This window comes from Eutrema salsugineum, unplaced genomic scaffold (assembly GCF_000478725.1).
Source record: "Eutrema salsugineum unplaced genomic scaffold, Eutsalg1_0 scaffold_1, whole genome shotgun sequence".
In the NCBI taxonomy this organism is placed as follows: domain Eukaryota; kingdom Viridiplantae; phylum Streptophyta; class Magnoliopsida; order Brassicales; family Brassicaceae; genus Eutrema; species Eutrema salsugineum.
In genome coordinates, this window is record NW_006256909.1 from 5205329 (window position 1) to 5221621 (window position 16293).

General features: G+C 37.8%; 4 protein-coding genes across 5 annotated transcripts; 2 read left to right on the forward strand and 2 right to left on the reverse strand.

Moving 5' to 3' along the window:
- Window positions 1-1591: 1591 nt before the first annotated feature.
- Window positions 1592-2717, forward strand: LOC18028854 (ethylene-responsive transcription factor CRF4). Its single transcript, XM_006412947.2, has one exon. The coding sequence runs from the start codon at window positions 1656-1658 to the stop codon at window positions 2640-2642; it is 987 nt and encodes a 328-aa protein (XP_006413010.1). The 5' UTR covers window positions 1592-1655; the 3' UTR covers window positions 2643-2717.
- Window positions 2718-5849: 3132 nt separating this feature from the next.
- On the reverse strand, window positions 5850-8533 carry LOC18028855 (mitochondrial carrier protein MTM1). 2 transcript variants are annotated; one of them, XM_006412948.2, is made up of 10 exons: window positions 8080-8533; window positions 7902-7991; window positions 7647-7775; window positions 7433-7492; window positions 7177-7347; window positions 6958-7060; window positions 6667-6758; window positions 6399-6548; window positions 6238-6296; window positions 5850-6134 (listed from the first exon to the last, which is right to left on the reverse strand). In XM_006412948.2, the coding sequence occupies exons 1-10, from the start codon at window positions 8356-8358 to the stop codon at window positions 6002-6004; spliced, it is 1266 nt and encodes a 421-aa protein (XP_006413011.1). In that variant the 5' UTR covers window positions 8359-8533; the 3' UTR covers window positions 5850-6001. The 2 variants fall into 2 exon arrangements, with proteins under 2 accessions (XP_006413011.1, XP_024005838.1); XM_024150070.1 differs by having other exon boundaries at window positions 5993-6165.
- A 1623-nt stretch (window positions 8534-10156) lies between these two features.
- Window positions 10157-11168, reverse strand: LOC18028856 (abscisic acid receptor PYL8). The gene is made up of 3 exons (XM_006412949.2): window positions 11052-11168; window positions 10669-10884; window positions 10157-10551 (listed from the first exon to the last, which is right to left on the reverse strand). The coding sequence occupies exons 1-3, from the start codon at window positions 11163-11165 to the stop codon at window positions 10342-10344; spliced, it is 540 nt and encodes a 179-aa protein (XP_006413012.2). The 5' UTR covers window positions 11166-11168; the 3' UTR covers window positions 10157-10341.
- A 1202-nt stretch (window positions 11169-12370) lies between these two features.
- LOC18029366 lies at window positions 12371-16150 on the forward strand. The gene is made up of 4 exons (XM_024149763.1): window positions 12371-13066; window positions 13615-15479; window positions 15588-15668; window positions 15761-16150. Exons 1-4 carry the CDS (start codon window positions 12691-12693, stop codon window positions 16130-16132), a joined length of 2694 nt encoding a protein of 897 aa, XP_024005531.1. The 5' UTR covers window positions 12371-12690; the 3' UTR covers window positions 16133-16150.
- Window positions 16151-16293: the final 143 nt, after the last annotated feature.

Consider the following 16293-nt stretch of genomic DNA (forward strand, 5'->3'; position numbering starts at 1 on the left):
ACAAGTTCGGCATTTTGATCATATTATTTATAAACTTATCACAATCAGTGTTATTGTATAATCCAATTGAATTCAAATCGAGTTTCTTTATCCAAAAAATAAGTATTTATTCTAAAAGTTTAGTAAAACTATTCAAATGTACTTATGTTTTAGAAAAAAAGAAAAACTTATATTTTAGGGGTTGGGGTCTTGAGGAAAACAAATTAAAATGAAAAAAAAATGAAAAGAAAGAGAAATACTACTAGAAGATATTTGGATCTAAATTCATTGTAGATCAGGAAAAAAGAATCATCGTAAAAAAACATATGACTAAGAAAAATTACTAGTGACGGATACGAAAATGAGTTATTGACGGGTGTGACTAAAAACTAGAAAATAAAAGCATTGAAAAGGAATTTAAAATGGCGCCAAATCCTAGGTTGCCCGCCACGTTACTACTCAGTCCTCCTCAGTTCTCCACAACTGTAAATGACAAGATTTTACTGAATAATTTGTAACTTTTTTCCTTAAATATTTGACAAGAGAGGAAGTAAGATCAGATATTAACAGAAACAAATATATTTTTCCAGCAGGAAATAAGATTTGTTTCCCTTTTTGCCTAATTATATTATATTTATACAATACAACTCACCTAAAAAAGTAAAAAATAGAATTTTCTCAAATAGTATTTTTACTGTAGAATACGAGCACTTTAGGAAAACACAGCACGTGACAGGTTGTTCATAAGAAATGAATGCATGGACCAAACAGCTAAAGGAAGCCGCTGCAAATGTCGGTCAAAGCTAGTGTGTAGTCATGATAATTAAAAAATATTTTTATCTTACCAGTACACAATACTGAGTATACCCTCCTCTGTTTCAAGTATAACTGTTAAAATACTATTATGATTCTTATAACTGTTAAAATACTATTAGCATTACTTTTTGATGCATTTCAATAACTCTGAATAATGGAGTATTAAACTAGGTCTTCTTTGACAGAAATACACTGAACGTTCAAAGAGTACTAATTTGAAAAATATTTGAAATCTATCATTGTTATATTTTAAACAAAGATTAAAAAATACAGTAGTAGGTAGTATTTGATTTATTTTAACAGATTAAAGTAGAAAAAACCCCAAAATAAACCGGGGCCGGGTATCTTGGAGTCACGTGATATGCATTGTGGAGTTCGAGACTGGCAGCCACGCGCTGACTCAGCACAAAGGTAGTGATCTTGGAGAGGACAAATATCTCAAATGTATACGTGTCATCATGCGATTTGCTTACATGAATGCGGCGTCACGTATGGTAGAACACACTGTTTCTAGTAATCACTGGAAAAATGAAAGTATTCAAGCAAAAAAAGAAATGAGTAAATAAAAAAGCTAATATTTTCAAAATATTTATTTACTATTTTTACTTTTATATTTGCCAATTTATGATGGCTAGAGCCCCAAAAGATCCTATAAAACAGGATTTTGAGAAGAGTGAATTCTGAATCTTCAATTTAAAACTTACTGACTTTTCTTTTCTTTGCTTTCTCTCTCTCTCCAAATCTCTCTTATTCACTAAAATTCTTCAAACATTTTCACCTAACAAACCCAGAATCTCTGTTTTCTCCAAACAGAATCTTTAGAAGCCAGAGAATCAAGATAATAGGTGAAAGTGGTGCTGATGGACGAAAATATGGATTTTAGACCAGTCAAGTACACGGAGCACAAGACAGTGATCAAGAAGTACACTAAAAAGAAGCTTCCTGTGGACAAGAAGAAGATGATTGGTCGTGACTCGGCGAGGTTGGTTCGTGTCTGTGTGATGGATCGTGACGCTACTGATTCATCAAGCGACGACGAAGAGTTTTTGTTCCCTCGAAGACGGGTCAAGAGATTGATCAACGAGATCAGAGTCGAGCCTAGCTCCTCCGGCGAAGTCTCTGCTCCGATTAAGACCGGAAAAAGTATCACCGTTGATTCTCCCCTTCAAGAGGTCTCTGTTTCCGGCGCCGACCATAACGAGAGGAAGTTCCGCGGCGTGAGACGGCGACCATGGGGAAAATACGCGGCGGAGATTCGTGATCCGGAGCGACGCAAGAGGATCTGGCTCGGTACTTTTTCAACGGCGGAGGAAGCCGCCGTCGTCTACGACAACGCAGCGATAAAGCTTCGTGGTCCCGATGCTCTCACCAACTTCAGCGTACCACCAGAACCAGAACCAGTTCCAAAACCGGAACCGGAGAGCAACTTATCCGTTTCTTCGACATCAGAATCAATGGACGATTCTCATCATCTATCATCTCCCACATCGGTTCTCAACTACCAAATCTCGGAACAATGGATGAACCGGTCAAACCGGGTTAAACAAGAGTTTCTTGAACCGGAACCAATTAGCTGGCATCTCGGAGAAGGTAATAATATTGACGATGCATTTCCATTGGACATTCCATTTCTCGACAACTACTTCAATGAATCATTGCCAGACATCTCCATCTTTGATCAACACATGTCTCCTCTTCAATCATCAGAGAATGATTTCTTCAACGATCTTATGTTATTGGATAACAACACCAACATAGGAGAAGATAACTACTCTTCCGATATCAAAGAAATTGGTTCAATGTTCAATGATCTCGATGATTCTTTGATATCCGATCTTTTAGTTTAGTTGTGTGATACACATTTAGTCCTAAAGAAAACAAACATCGGTTGCAAGTATGGCCGGTGTGAGTCAAATTTTGTCTCGAGTTTTGAGTTTTGTTTTAAGTTTTTTTTTTTTTTTTGTCTAGTGTTTAATGATTTTGTTGAGAAGTAATTTAATGTTGTGTCGTCGGCTTGTAAAACAGTTTTGGGAGAGATATTGGGAATGAATAGCTAATTAATTAATTTTGTTCTTGTCAATTTCTTTGAGTTGCACGAACGTGTTTAATTTTGATACTGTATTTTATTTTGTTTATAAATGAGTTTAATTATAAAAAGCAAAACTAAAATTCTCTTTGGCGAGGGAGGCCACACGAGGAGGCGCAAATCACGGTAGTTACCGGTGGAGCAAGTGGCTTTTGGGTCAGTCTCAGTCTCGGTCGGTGCTCTTTTTTTTTGGCCTTTTTCTTATATTAAAAAGTGGGTTTTATGTTCTGACGCTGGCCGCTATGGAAATAAATAAATCAATATGGAATTTATTGGAAACTATCCTTTTCAAATATGAGATTGAGATGTCTAAGAAAAAATCTTTGACTACAAATATTTGTTCACTATAAAATCGTCGTTGAATAATTCATCACTTCTGGTTTTCATATATTTTTTCTTAAATTTCCTTAAAAGTCAAGTAGAATATGAAGCCCAACGAGAATGGTTTCCAATTATAGATACGAAATATTTGCCCGCATCTTGGAAATTTCAGTTTCCTTCAATCATTGAAGTTTGTTTGCACCTTTCTAAAATTTAATTCATATCCTATAAATCTGTGTGATATTTGCTACAAAATTCGTTACTTTTTGTTAATGCTAGTTTTTCCGCTAATATTATATTTTTGTCAATGTTAACAAGAACCCGAATTCACGGTATAATCAAAACCAAAAAAAGAGTGTGATATTGTTTTCGATTTCTAAAATGCTAAAATGATTTCTATGTTTTTCTTACGAACATTCCTAACGATTAAAATCATTACAAGTGCCCCGAACATAAGATGGGAGAACAAAAAAAGGACAAATAATTATGTCCGAAACCATATAAGATAATTATACTACATGGTAAGGAGACGAATGAGTATGAAACGTTTCATAAGTGTAAAAAATAATATCTTAAGCGCCTCTCCACATGCTGATTGGCAGATTTACATACCATTATCATTATTATGTTTGAACTCACACTGTATACATATTTACAAAGTTGAGGTTTCTAATTCCTTTGTAGTTAATATAAAATATTGAAAAACATAGAAACATCTTTTGACAGTGGGAGCCTAACTAGATTGTTTTTCGAAAAAATTATCAAAAAAATAATTTCCAAAAAGGAGGATGTGGTTTCATAGTAGGAAACATAGTTTTAGCTCTCTGTTGGGCGTGGAGGACCCTTCTCTGGGCCGAGAAGATGATTAATTGATTTTTGTTAAGAGTAAGTAAGCGTCTTATAGTCCTATTGTGAACCACTGTAGAAATCTTGAGAGACATAGCTTTGGGAATATCGCATGCAGTTGGAACATATCTATTGAGCCAAAACACAAACTCGGTCACAAATTTTTTCGATTGACATCTAAAACTAGAGCCAAAAATTAACCCAAAAAAAAAAAGAAAATGAAATGGTACTGCTTTTATTGAATATGACTATGGGTCTCTATGCCTACTCACAAAAAGAATTTGTTTAAAAAGAGAAAATTCTTCTGTGTGGAAAATTTATGATAATTCCACGGTATGATCAATGAAACCATAGCCACTTTCAATATTGTTGTGGAAAGTGTGAATAGAAATAAAGTACATGCAGGTTGACCAAGCCACCTTTCTTTGTATATGTCTATACAACTAATGAATTAACCTGAATGCCTAGGTTTTTCTCTTCCATTAAACAATATTCTCTCTCATTTATAGAGTGGCCACATAGAAGGGTTTGATATTCTAAAGCTTAGTTTTTGTTTACTTTTCTTATCCAACATAATAATTGTCGTCAATCTAAATAAAATCAAACTCGGAAACGTGTTCATTATGGTGGTGTGTAATAGCTGCAAATCTTTACCTCAGTGGTTTGCAGCATTTTATGTAGCTACCAAATCAAATTTTAAATTCAAAACATCATGATTAATCAACTTACATGCAATATTACTGAGTGAGATGTGTTACTATTTTTTTCCTACTTCTTTTTGTCTCAATTATCTTCTAACTCTTTTTGGGGCCTTAAATATGCAATAATGTGTTCTAATTTATCTATGCATCAACGAAAGTAGTGGAAATCGCCTATTTTCTTTTTATAATGTTTTGCCGGTTGTTTGATGTAAATTTTATAAAGCACCAATAAAAGAAAAGTAGAAGAAAATGTACAAAATAGTCAATGTCGGAGAAAAGTTGATGACATCGTCGAAGACTTTATTGTTCGACAAACGAAGACTTTTAGTTACATACTAAATCTGGACACTATGCATGATGTTTTAAGACGTTGTTGGGTCATATTGAGGAAACCCGAATAGTGCTTACATTCATATATGAGAAGGCGCTCGTGGCAAATGGCAATATTTCTTCATAGAATTTGTTTTTTGTTTTTTTGGAATAAACTCTTCATCGAATTTCATCCATCGATTTTTTTTCAACGATCCAGACTTGATTTTTTCCTTTTTCGTTTGTTTGATCGACTTTATGTCGTTACGATTTTGATGAAATAAAATTTTTGGGATCTCTAACAAATGTTAATAGTATTGAGCAGTCGTGATAATTCATGAAGATTGTGGGCTTAGGCAATATTCGATAAAGTTAAAGATGGCTGTGATTATGCTGATAAAGCTAAGATTAGAGTGACAAAGGATGAAGTAGAAATTTGTGTACATTTTTTATTTTTGATTAAGAGATTGTGGACTGTGATCCATACATTCCCTCTAAAGGATGAAGTAGAAAATCTGAGAATCAGAATATAAATGTAATAGTCTTTTGGCCAAAATCTTGAACTCTCTACCTCTTGATCAAAATATTTTGGTCAACTAGATCGATTCACATGTGTGACCATAGCAAAGTTGAATTGTTATACTTGTTGCAGTCTGTTTCAATCGATTCAACTAGAGTGTGATAGTTATTATCACTACCTTAAATTCTAACTTGCCTCAAACTCTTGAAAATTGACTTTTTTTTTGGAAAGCCAAAGTTAATCCCAATCCACGTGGATGGTCACAAAAAAGAAAATTTAGAACACCTGGTAATTTTATAACTGAACAAAATCGGATTGAGTCTGTTTAACTTATTATTATGTTGGAGTTAAGAAAAATAACTATAACCTAAAGCCGTATCCAGTATCCACATTCATGCGTAGGTGATTAGAGACTTTGTTGGGTCATGATGAAGCGTATTGGCGATGCAGAGCATACTTGACAACCTCGTAGAAGGAAACCACAATCCCTACAGATGGTCCTGCACGCGCCACTCGTGGACCCATTCCCATGAACAGTCCTCTCATCCCTCCATCCCTGTGTGTGTGTATCCTTATGTTGTTATTTTCTTGTTTCCATGCAACCACAAGAGCTTTTAGCAAAATATAAAAACTGAATCTTTTCAGATACACAAGCATACCTCCAAACCTCTACGAGTGTCTGTCGCGTCGTCATTCTCATTGCCCTACCAGGGTCCTTCTGAGATTGATAGAAAATAGGTAAAACGTTAGTATGGTGTTAATAAGCAAATAGACAACTTCTCTAGAGGAAGCAAGGAAGTCGCCTGCAAAGCAAACACACCTCTATCTGTCTTCTAGTTCTTGCAACGTCAAGAGGACAAGTAGCAGCAGCAGCGATACTTCCAGCTACAAAACCAGCGGAAAAGTTTGCACCAAGAACACCAATAGCGTTTGTATCATTGCCCACAATTCCAAGAAGCCTCCTTCTCATCTGTTGTACCAAAGTAGTTAAACAAACTCACTATTTTAGCGTTATATATTTCGCATAAAATGCCTTACAGAAATCTCTCTGCGTTGTATAATGTTTATAAACATGTCAAAGAGCTTACTGGCTCAAGGGTCGCCCAGCAGATTGCTGAGAATGGAACATCACGAGCAAGCTGTGCACCCAAGCCTCTCCAGAGAATACGATAGCTGTGCACTGTCACGGGGAACATGTATATCAAAGACTAAATAAAAGGGCCTGGCTTTAGAAATTTCAATGTCGATATGCATGCATCTCGGGTTGTGGTTGCCAATGAAGAGGTATACTCGACAGATTGGAAAGTCGAAAAGAATGACTTCAGGATGTCAAATTATTTCTATTTATGTGACTTGAGAAGAAGGAAGAAGCAACTTACAACTACTTTCAAGGTTATTCGCTGTCCTGACTTCAGAGACTACACCAACTAGAGTTTTAAGAACTCCCGGAGGCTTCATACCGCCTTTTGCTGTTTTATATGCCTACTTAGAGAAAAACAGTAAAGAGAATTTGAATAGCTTGTCCAGCAAAAAGGCACAACACATGTTCTAGAGTTACAAGAATATAAGCAGACCAAGTATAAGCCAACACAATTTACCTGCATACGCGTTCTTGCAAGTTCAATAGGATAGCAAACTGTACAAGCTAAGGACCGCGCTAGTGCCCCTGCCACAAGAGGCACACCTATTGTCGCAGCAGGCAAATTGTCCCGAGATAATTCTTCCAACCGGTTGCGAAACATATCATAGAACGGTAGATAAATACCAACCTGTATAGAAAATTGATAGTTCATTGATCTCATAGTTTATCCAAAACAAAAAACCTCCCTCTAATGTGAAATAAGAGAGTTATACCATGGGCACAGCTAAGGCAAGACCAGCATTAGTCCCTCTCCACAGGCGTGCCATGCCCTCCTGTATCAGTTCTTGCGTTAGTGAATAGAGAAATACGAAGATTCTAGCTAAAACTCATTCCAAACTTAAAATGGCTAATTATCGTTTCCTTGACACTGCCAGACTTCCAACAAGATGAAGCAAATGAGCATTTCGTCTACACAGGCACACTCACCTGTCGTATGATCTTGGTGAAGACATCAAATGTTCCTTTGTACTGAAAACAATCCGGCGGGCAAATAGAGACAGTACCTTGAACACCGGCGCGTGAACATGAAGGAGAGCATCTCAAGTCTGCAAACATCTGAACCCAAAAAGAAACGATTACATGACTCAGAAATAAATGGATGGTGACTGGTGAAATGTAAAAAATGTCGAAATAATTCTCCTTTAAACATCTCTCCCACAAAGACAGAATTCAGACACATACCATGTTTGGTCCAAAAAATGCCATGCGGCCAATGGCGTTACTGAGTGGGTGAGAGTAAGAAACTCCGGCGGCTTGAGCTTGCAATCGAGTCTGATAACAAAACCACGACAGAAAAATAAGTTCCTTACCGGAACTTCCCGGCAGTTTAGGAATTAACACCAACAAAAAAAGGCCTTACCTTGACAACGTCGAGAGGATTTAGAATAACGGCGGACAAAAACGCAGCTCCGGCGGCCGAGAAAACTCTTTCCGTGAACCCAAGCTTTTCCTCCGGCGAGTCCTTCTCTAACTGAGGCAGGGGAGCTACTCGCGGACCGAGGCTTCCAAATCCTCTCACATCTCTTATTACAGTAGTCGAATCAATGGTCGAAAAATCACGGCTTTTTGATTCCGCCGGAGACGACGACGGCATTTCGGAAGCAATCCAGAGATTCTCCGTGCGCTCTGCCTCGACCATTTAGAAGCGTCTTCTGTTTCTACCGCGAAAGCCCGAAAATTCGGGAAGAGATTCGATCAATAAGAGAACTCGATCGAATCTCTGGTTTCAATAGGAAACTAAGATTTTCAGGGATTGAGAAAAGCAGAGAGAAAAAGAGTTGATTTTTCCAGATTCCTTGGAGAAGAGGAAAAAAAAAAACAAGAGGAGAGGAGAAAATAGGGCAAACCAAAACCACAAAGGAACACTGAAGACTTCAGTGGGTAGCCACACAGCCAAAGAAACCCTACCGTGACGTTTTGGAAGGTTGTACAAATTACTAAACCGTAATCGAACCGAACTAACCGATCACTCTGCTTGCAATTGGTTAACCAATTGAAATATAAACGACTGTGGCCAATACCTCATCGATCGCACCTTGTGTGATAAATAATGTTTTTCTTAAGTCGTGTAAGAGTTAGGAACAAGGGATTAGAAGAAGATTAGGCAAAACGGAATCGGTTAACTATCGTTCAAGATCTTTGGCTCTTACAATTGATTGTGAGTCTAACGAAGGTAGGCCACTGAAATAAGAAATTTTCGATTTTGTAGGGGCTCCACAATATAGAACTCTTTTTATCATGCTTTCTTAAAACATTTGGTGGTGTAGAGTCGAAAGAGTGGCAATCCACGTGTCAAAGACTCCACCAAATACGCTCGTTACACTTGTGTGCCGACTCAGACCATGTATATCTCTTTTTTCCATTTTATTTTTTTCTTTGTTTTTTTTTTGTGTGTAAAGCTGATTTTGTTGGAATTTTTCAACCTAATTCTTACAATTAAAATGTGTGAAGAGTTTTTAATGGATTTCTCAAAGAGTTTCATTTGAGAAACTCTTCTCCTATTCTCTCTTTTTTTTTCTAACTTTTTTATTATTTTTATAATATGAGAAATTTAGACTCCCACTAATGATGTTCTTAAGATCTTTTAAAAAACCAAAATTCATATATATTTTGATGTCTGGAAATTATTCAAATAAATAATGTTTTTCCCAAACGTGACTTTTAGGGTGGAAGAACTTTCGTTTTGACAAAAGCTGCATGACAAATAAGACACCGGTATGTTATGACTATCAGACTTTTTGCGTTTATAATGTTTGGAAACTGGAACTATTCATTTACTGAATACAAGAAATATTCATCTTGTCCATATACCAGTGAATTTATAACAAAACTATCGTTAAACCTTTGATTGTGGCACAAGGAGGACATAATTTGAAGAGCCGGTTGGAAAAGACAAATATTGATGCATGAAGCTTTTTCTACATGAGAAATATCAGAAATTCGTAACTTGTTACGGCCGGGCATAGTCTTGAGGAAATTGAGGTTTTATACAAAGCGAAACAAGTCGAAATTTGTTTACAGTAGAAAGAATTAATATGATTACTTAAGACATCCATACTTAATTACTTATCATCCATTTTGAAAATCTGCGATTGATCCTGGTGAAGGGAGACATACAATCAATGAGGAGCCTTAATAGGATTACGTACGTACGGCTTCTAGAAGTTTTATTTTTTGTTCAAAGAGGGAAAGCTTCCAGTCTTTAGCCAATCTACATTGAAAGCGAATATGATTTGATACTCTGAAACCATTGAAGGTTTATTTAGGTGAATATATTTGATAGAGAGATTTGGAGATTTTTTTTTCCCCTGTCAAAGATGATAAATATCATAGATGATTGTTCGAAAATACCTAATAAGGTTCCTTTCCTTATCATATTTGTCATGAAATATTATTCGAAAAAGATGATTAAAAGGCATTTTATTGAAACACTTACAAATTCCAAATCGTGTTTTAGCACGAATTTGAAAATATACAAATATTCACAAAATGGAGTAAAGGAAAAAAAGAGAAAAGCACTAGACATCGATTGCTATAAACGGAAAGCGTCAATGATCTTCTTAGGTTGAGTACGAAAATGTTCATCTCTCCTACCCTTTTGAAAAGTTTCCTTGTAAGAGAATCATACTCTCTCCGACACAGAATCTGCTCCTAGTCGCTCGGAAACATCTGCTAAAGAGTTGAGATTGCATTGAATCAGAGACTCCACGAATAAGCAAGTCTCCTCCTTTGTGTTACCTTCAGGCACATCCACCACGAACGACTCGGTGACCAATGTCCCTGTTCTTCCTTCTATAGTCTCCGGGTGCAACGAAATGACGGAGGAATAGTTCTGGTTTTTGGACAAACAAAAACAACAACAGATTTGAGGTTATGACAGAGAAACCATGATCACAATAATGTCTCTCAAAAGTGAAGAATCCAATTCCAAAGGAGGATATATACATACCTTGAGTCTGTGATCGCCACCGACGATTTTGATACAGAGTATATGTTGATCGTCGTCGATAAACTCTAACTTCTCTGTGCTTTTAGTAGCTGGTAGTCCAGATTTCACATCAACTTCTCTTACAGTACCAATCTCCAGCTCCTCTTTTACCACACACCTACTTATAAATGGCTTGTATTTTTGTGGTTCATCGAATCTCCTCACAAGCTCCCACACCTTTTTTTTTTTTTAACAAAACACAAACAAAACCAAATCATTATTAACATCTCAAACCAAATCCAGCTTTAGCATTTGAAGAAAAATAATCGAATTCGGTGTTTGTTAAGATGAAAAATCGAAACTTGCAGATCTGATTCACAATTGGAGAGAAGAAACAAGCTTACAAGATTAAGAGGAGCTTTGATGTGCTTCACGAGCCTCGAGCTACACTGATTCTCCCCAACCTCGTGCCTATGGTGCCTTGTTATGCACTCTTTCTCCGTCTCGACAGCGTTCATCGTTTTCCGGCGAACTCAAAACACTTAATCTCTATACCGTAGTGCCGTAGCAGAGAAGTACACTGGCACAGAGTGATAATAACGGATGCTCTTAAGTCTTATCTAATCACTTGAGCTCACAGGTACTTACTTATATATAAGGATGCATCTAGACGTGATCTGACTGGATAAAATTTCAATATTTAAATAATTTGCGCCTTTTACTCAGACAACCACTACAGATGTCGACCTATAGGATGTGACAAATTAAGTGCATTGAACAAATTTACTCTATAAATACGTGAACCAATATAATTAGGCCATATAATTCCAAATTCCAAATTTATGTTATTAGATAAGATCTATGCGAAGTAACATTTAATTTTAAAGAATATTTCCATTCGAATATTATCCCGGTTAAAAACTTCTATATACAGGTGTCCTCCTAGTAAATGGATAAGAAACAAGTTACTAAAAAACTTTTAACTCCAACAAAAGAAAAATGTAATTATTTTTAGGAAATAAACTTTTTAGTTGAACTTTCGAATGATATATTTGCTTAATTTATTAAGATCCAATATGCTTACATGTTTTAGATGCCAAACAAACAAGCTTGGTTTTGGATATTGCGTTATTTTATATTCCAAACAAGCTTTGGTTTTGGATATATCCGTATTCCGTATTTTATCTGTTTATAAGTAAGTCTCTTTATATTAAAAGAAACCCGGTGATCTATTTGAAGCCAAAAAATTTAATATAAAAATGTATGATTTAGAAATTTCATGTTTAAATCCGAAGTTTGAATTCTGCGAAGATGAAGCCGCGCAATGGAATCTTTAAGAACTCCGAACGAGAAGAAAACACATGTTGATGATATACATACAGCTTTCATGCATTGGCTTACGCAATTTTTTTGGCTTGTGTAGGTTCAAAAAACATGTTAAATCTGGAAGGAAATAAACATGAGCAAATTCGCGCCGATTGGGCCGTTAAAAAACATTAACGATTGAATATTAAAAGCCCATTACGAGATCTTTTAAGCACACGACAATTTGTCTGACGTGACACTCATCGACGATAACCGGCAAAAGCAAAATCAACCCCCTAATTTTGAATTTCCTCGTAACCATCAGAGTATAACCGTAATAAACCGGCGGTTCGAGGGCGAGACGGTCACATAACACCTGGAATTATCCCACAAGTCTTCCTCAAGTCTATCGAAATGAAAGAAAAATTAGTTATCCAAGGCGTTAGGCTTACCTGTCATGGGCATAATCTCGCCGCCGATAATTGAATCTCCGGCGAGTTAGTATCGCCGGCGGTATTTTCGGAGTATGTAATTAGGCTTTTGAGACTGTTCATGCGATGAGGAACTGAATCCTTATCTGCCATTTTAATTTCGTCTTGGTTTAGAGATTGTGAATCGCCAAGGCTTGGGTTTTTGGTCTTTGTGTTTTCTTCCTCTTTTTTTCTCGATTCGTTTGATTCAGCGTTTCTGGTTAGTGTCTCCATTTACCTTAACACTGTCGACTAGCTCTTCCCGGCGATGCCACGGAGTTCTAGGCACAAATCGAGGAAGCACAGCTTTAGGGATTCCCGAGACTACTCTGATCCGGAGAAAGAGTCATACTTGAGAGAGAGGAAGAGAAAAGACGAGAGTGTTGCTACGGTCTCGAAAGAATCTGGTTCCGGTGATAAACGTAAGCTTGATACTAAGGAGCACTATGATTCCAAGCGTCACAAAGAAAATGACGAGAGAGGAGAGACTTCGAAGAAGTCCAAAAAAAGAAGTAGGAAGCGTAGAGATTCTAGTCGAAGGGAAAGGAAAGAGTTTGACAAGGGCCGGGATAGCAAGTATAAAGAAGGAAAACGTGAAAAGCTTTTTGACGGTGAAGATCATCAAATTGTCCCCGGAAAAGCTGGTAAGGTATCTTGATCGATTCTTTACAAATAGCCTCTAGAAAAGCTTTTGGTTATTTAATGCTGAGTCGGGAAATCAGGAGCTGTACACTGTATTATTATACTGGCGAGATTGAAGAAAGTACTTTTCGGCTTTATATACTTGGTTATGATTGACTGAGGTTCTTAATTTTCAAAGCTAAACATTGTTGGTTCGAGATCTGTTCGATTTCATAGAGATGCCTTTTACCATCTTTGTATTTAGACAAAAGCGTCGATATTATAGCATATACGGTTTGTATAGCCGAGAATACTCATCTATGCTGCGTCTATTATACTGCATTTTCCAAAATACTCACCCTGCATTGTTAGCTGCTTTTCTTAAAATATTCAGAGCTGCATATACTGGTTGGTGTATTAGCAAAATCGAGGTGTTGAGTCTTATTTTCTTGAACTAGGTTTATGAGTATAGCAGCCTTATGCCCTTTGTTCAGTTACGCAGTCTATAATACCTGAATATGAAAATCTATATGTCACAGGTTTTACTAATCTTTTTCTTTACGTGTTTCAGACCTGAAGGCTCAAGAATTAGAGACTCCAGGTTTAGAAAATTATCTTGAGAAGCAATCACGGGGTAAGAAGGAAAATCAGGGTATTGGTCACAAGCATCAAGGTGACATTGGTGATCTTAGTGATAGGGCTTTCACTTCTGGAGATGACTGCCTTGAACATGGAATACAGACGGAAGAGAAATGCAGGGATAAAAAACGGGTAGACACTGAAGAAGCCAACAACCAGTGTGAACGTGATCGTTATCATGAGCGGGACTGGGATCGTGGTCAGAGTAGGAATCGTGACTGGGATCATGATAGCGCCAGGACCCGTGACCGAGAAAAAGATCACAGTCGTGACTATTGTCATAATCGGAAACGATGTAAAATTGACCATGAGCTTGAAAGAGAAAGTGATTTTGATGTGTCTTACCTTGATCAAACTGGTCAGTATAAGGACTGCAAGGAAAGGAGGAGATCTCCAGATGATCAAGATGACGTAAATGACAACAAATCCAGGATCACCGCTGCTCATACTGATATGGACACTAGAGGTAGCAGAGGGCAGCGTGATGGTGATAACACAAGATCTCAACGTCAACCTTCGAGTTTGGTGGCTCAAGAAGAATGCGGGTATGTCGATCAAAAAGCCAAAGGGCTCTCTTCTAAGCAGGCAGCGGATCTGTCGGGAGTCTCAGAGGGATGCTCCAATAATAATAGAGTTTCTGAGAACACAGCAAAGATGGAGGATGGTTCTGTGGGTGAGTTTCAAGTTGAAAGGTCTTCTGATACGAAAGCGTCACCTCGACCTTTGGAGCGAAGATACATAAACTCGACTGGTGCAAGTCAGAGTGTTGAAGTTGAAGTAACAGGTCAAAGGAATATCAGTAGAGATTTTCTAGCATCTGAGGCTGACAGGTTTCCGGTAGATGAGACATTACAAGCAGAACTATCCCTTAACAAAAAAGCTAACCAGAACAATTCATCTTTCCCGCCGCCGGGTGGCATTAGTAGCCCTAAAGTGGGCCCTTTAGAAGGGGATAATTTTCCCGGACGTTATAGAAGACGTGGTGATGCAAATATGAGAAGAGAACAACAAGGTAATGTGTGGAGGGCTTCCCGAAACAGGCCATCCCCACTTATTCCAAATAGGTTTATTCCATTCCAACACGGGCCACTTCATGGAGGTTTCCAATATATGATGCCACTGTTCCCGTCTCCATCCCTGTTTGGGGTTAGGCCTTCAATGGAAATGAGTCATTCCGGAATTCCATATCACATGACTAATGCTGAGAGGTTCTCTGCTCACCTGCGCCCACTCGGGTGGGAGAATATGATGGATGTCTCTGGTCCTCATAAGCATGGTTTCTTCAAAGATATGAGTAATGGTAATATCAGGGATGAATCAGGCATGTATGGGGGAGCTGAGTGGGACCATAACAGGCGGATGCAAGGCCAGGGTTGGGATCCTGCCCCGGATGCATGGAAAACACAAAATGGCCACGTGAGCATGGATTTCTCATCAATGTCTGTTAAAGAGGATAAGTCAGCACAAGTTTTCGAGGGTGATACTCTTGCTGTCCAGACAAGTCACTCCGAAATTAAGAGGGCCAAAAGCGTTAAAGCAGGATCGTATCTAAAAGCTCCAGCAAAAGAGTTGGCTGTGAGTTCTCTGAAAGTTCTGTTCCAAGAGGCATATGAGGATACTGTTGCAGAAACAATGGACACAGTTGAGCGATACTGCCGCCGGCACTATCTCTCTAAGCTTGATATATCAGTTAAACTTACTGATGCTGAGCTGCATACTCAATGCATGTGGTTATTGAAGTCTGATGAATGTCGTCCAACAAGTGATGATGGAATTGCTGTGTTTGTAAATCTAAAGGTATCTCGTGGCTCACCATACACTTTCATGCATCAACAGTAGACCTATGTTTGTACTTATAGACGCAGAGTAACCTTTTTCTGGTATCGTATATTATTTTGATGACAGGACGGTGGCAAACCAGTGCCAAAAACCCATTGTTCTTCTTTGACTTCAGTGATTCCTACCAAAAACAATGCAGTGTTTCAGGTAAAGGACCGTTTAAAACCTCTGAATTCTGCTGTTAGTTCTTTTGGGGGACTATCAATAAATAACACAACAAGGGCATGTTGAACGTGCAGATAGCTATGGAGCTGTACAAAGAGCAGAGATATCAAATGAAGGGTGTTTCAAGTGTCAAACATGAGAGGCCTCAAGTCTCTCCTCCCCATCTTGAGAATGACACGAAAATCGATATGGAAGCGGACGACACGCTTATGGAAATTGGAGATGCATCGGAGTTGGATACATCTCAAAAGATGGAGCAGGAAGCTGCATTGCCTGAATTGGAAGAGAGAGGTTCACCAGCCAATCCAGGCAACTCAACTGAGGTCCGGGAAGATGCAGCCATGTCAGAAGATGAAGATAAGAAGGATGTTGTGATAATTGTGGAGGATGATCTGTTTTCAAATTGTGAATCTGATAAGTCAGTAATAACTCGGATACATCATTGATATATTCTAATATTTCCATCCCTTCTCTCTCTTTTCTCTTTACCTCCATATTCAATTCTGGTCCATATCCCTTTCAGTTCGTCGTTTTGTTCTATTTTCGCTCTACCGTACCAGAAAATAGTATAATAAAAAGGGAATTAAAGAAAGACGAGGACTCACAA

Bases quoted from the DNA above. Each gene is read 5' to 3' on its own strand.
- LOC18028854 (XM_006412947.2), top strand. From the start codon at position 1,656: ATGGACGAAAATATGGATTTTAGACCAGTCAAGTACACGGAGCACAAG.
- LOC18028855 (XM_006412948.2), bottom strand. From the start codon at position 8,358: ATGGTCGAGGCAGAGCGCACGGAGAATCTCTGGATTGCTTCCGAAATG. The intron at 7,348-7,432 runs GTATAACTCTCT...TTTTCTATACAG, and splicing joins TTGCCTTAGCTGTGCCCATG to GTTGGTATTTATCTACCGTT. The intron at 6,759-6,957 runs GTAAGTTGCTTC...TCCCCGTGACAG, and splicing joins GAATAACCTTGAAAGTAGTT to TGCACAGCTATCGTATTCTC.
- LOC18028856 (XM_006412949.2), bottom strand. From the start codon at position 11,165: ATGAACGCTGTCGAGACGGAGAAAGAGTGCATAACAAGGCACCATAGG. The intron at 10,885-11,051 runs GTAAGCTTGTTT...AAAAAAAAAAAG, and splicing joins TCAAAGCTCCTCTTAATCTT to GTGTGGGAGCTTGTGAGGAG. The intron at 10,552-10,668 runs GTATGTATATAT...TCCAAAAACCAG, and splicing joins GTGGCGATCACAGACTCAAG to AACTATTCCTCCGTCATTTC.
- LOC18029366 (XM_024149763.1), top strand. From the start codon at position 12,691: ATGCCACGGAGTTCTAGGCACAAATCGAGGAAGCACAGCTTTAGGGAT. The intron at 15,480-15,587 runs GTATCTCGTGGC...TTTTGATGACAG, and splicing joins CTGTGTTTGTAAATCTAAAG to GACGGTGGCAAACCAGTGCC. The intron at 15,669-15,760 runs GTAAAGGACCGT...TTGAACGTGCAG, and splicing joins AAAACAATGCAGTGTTTCAG to ATAGCTATGGAGCTGTACAA.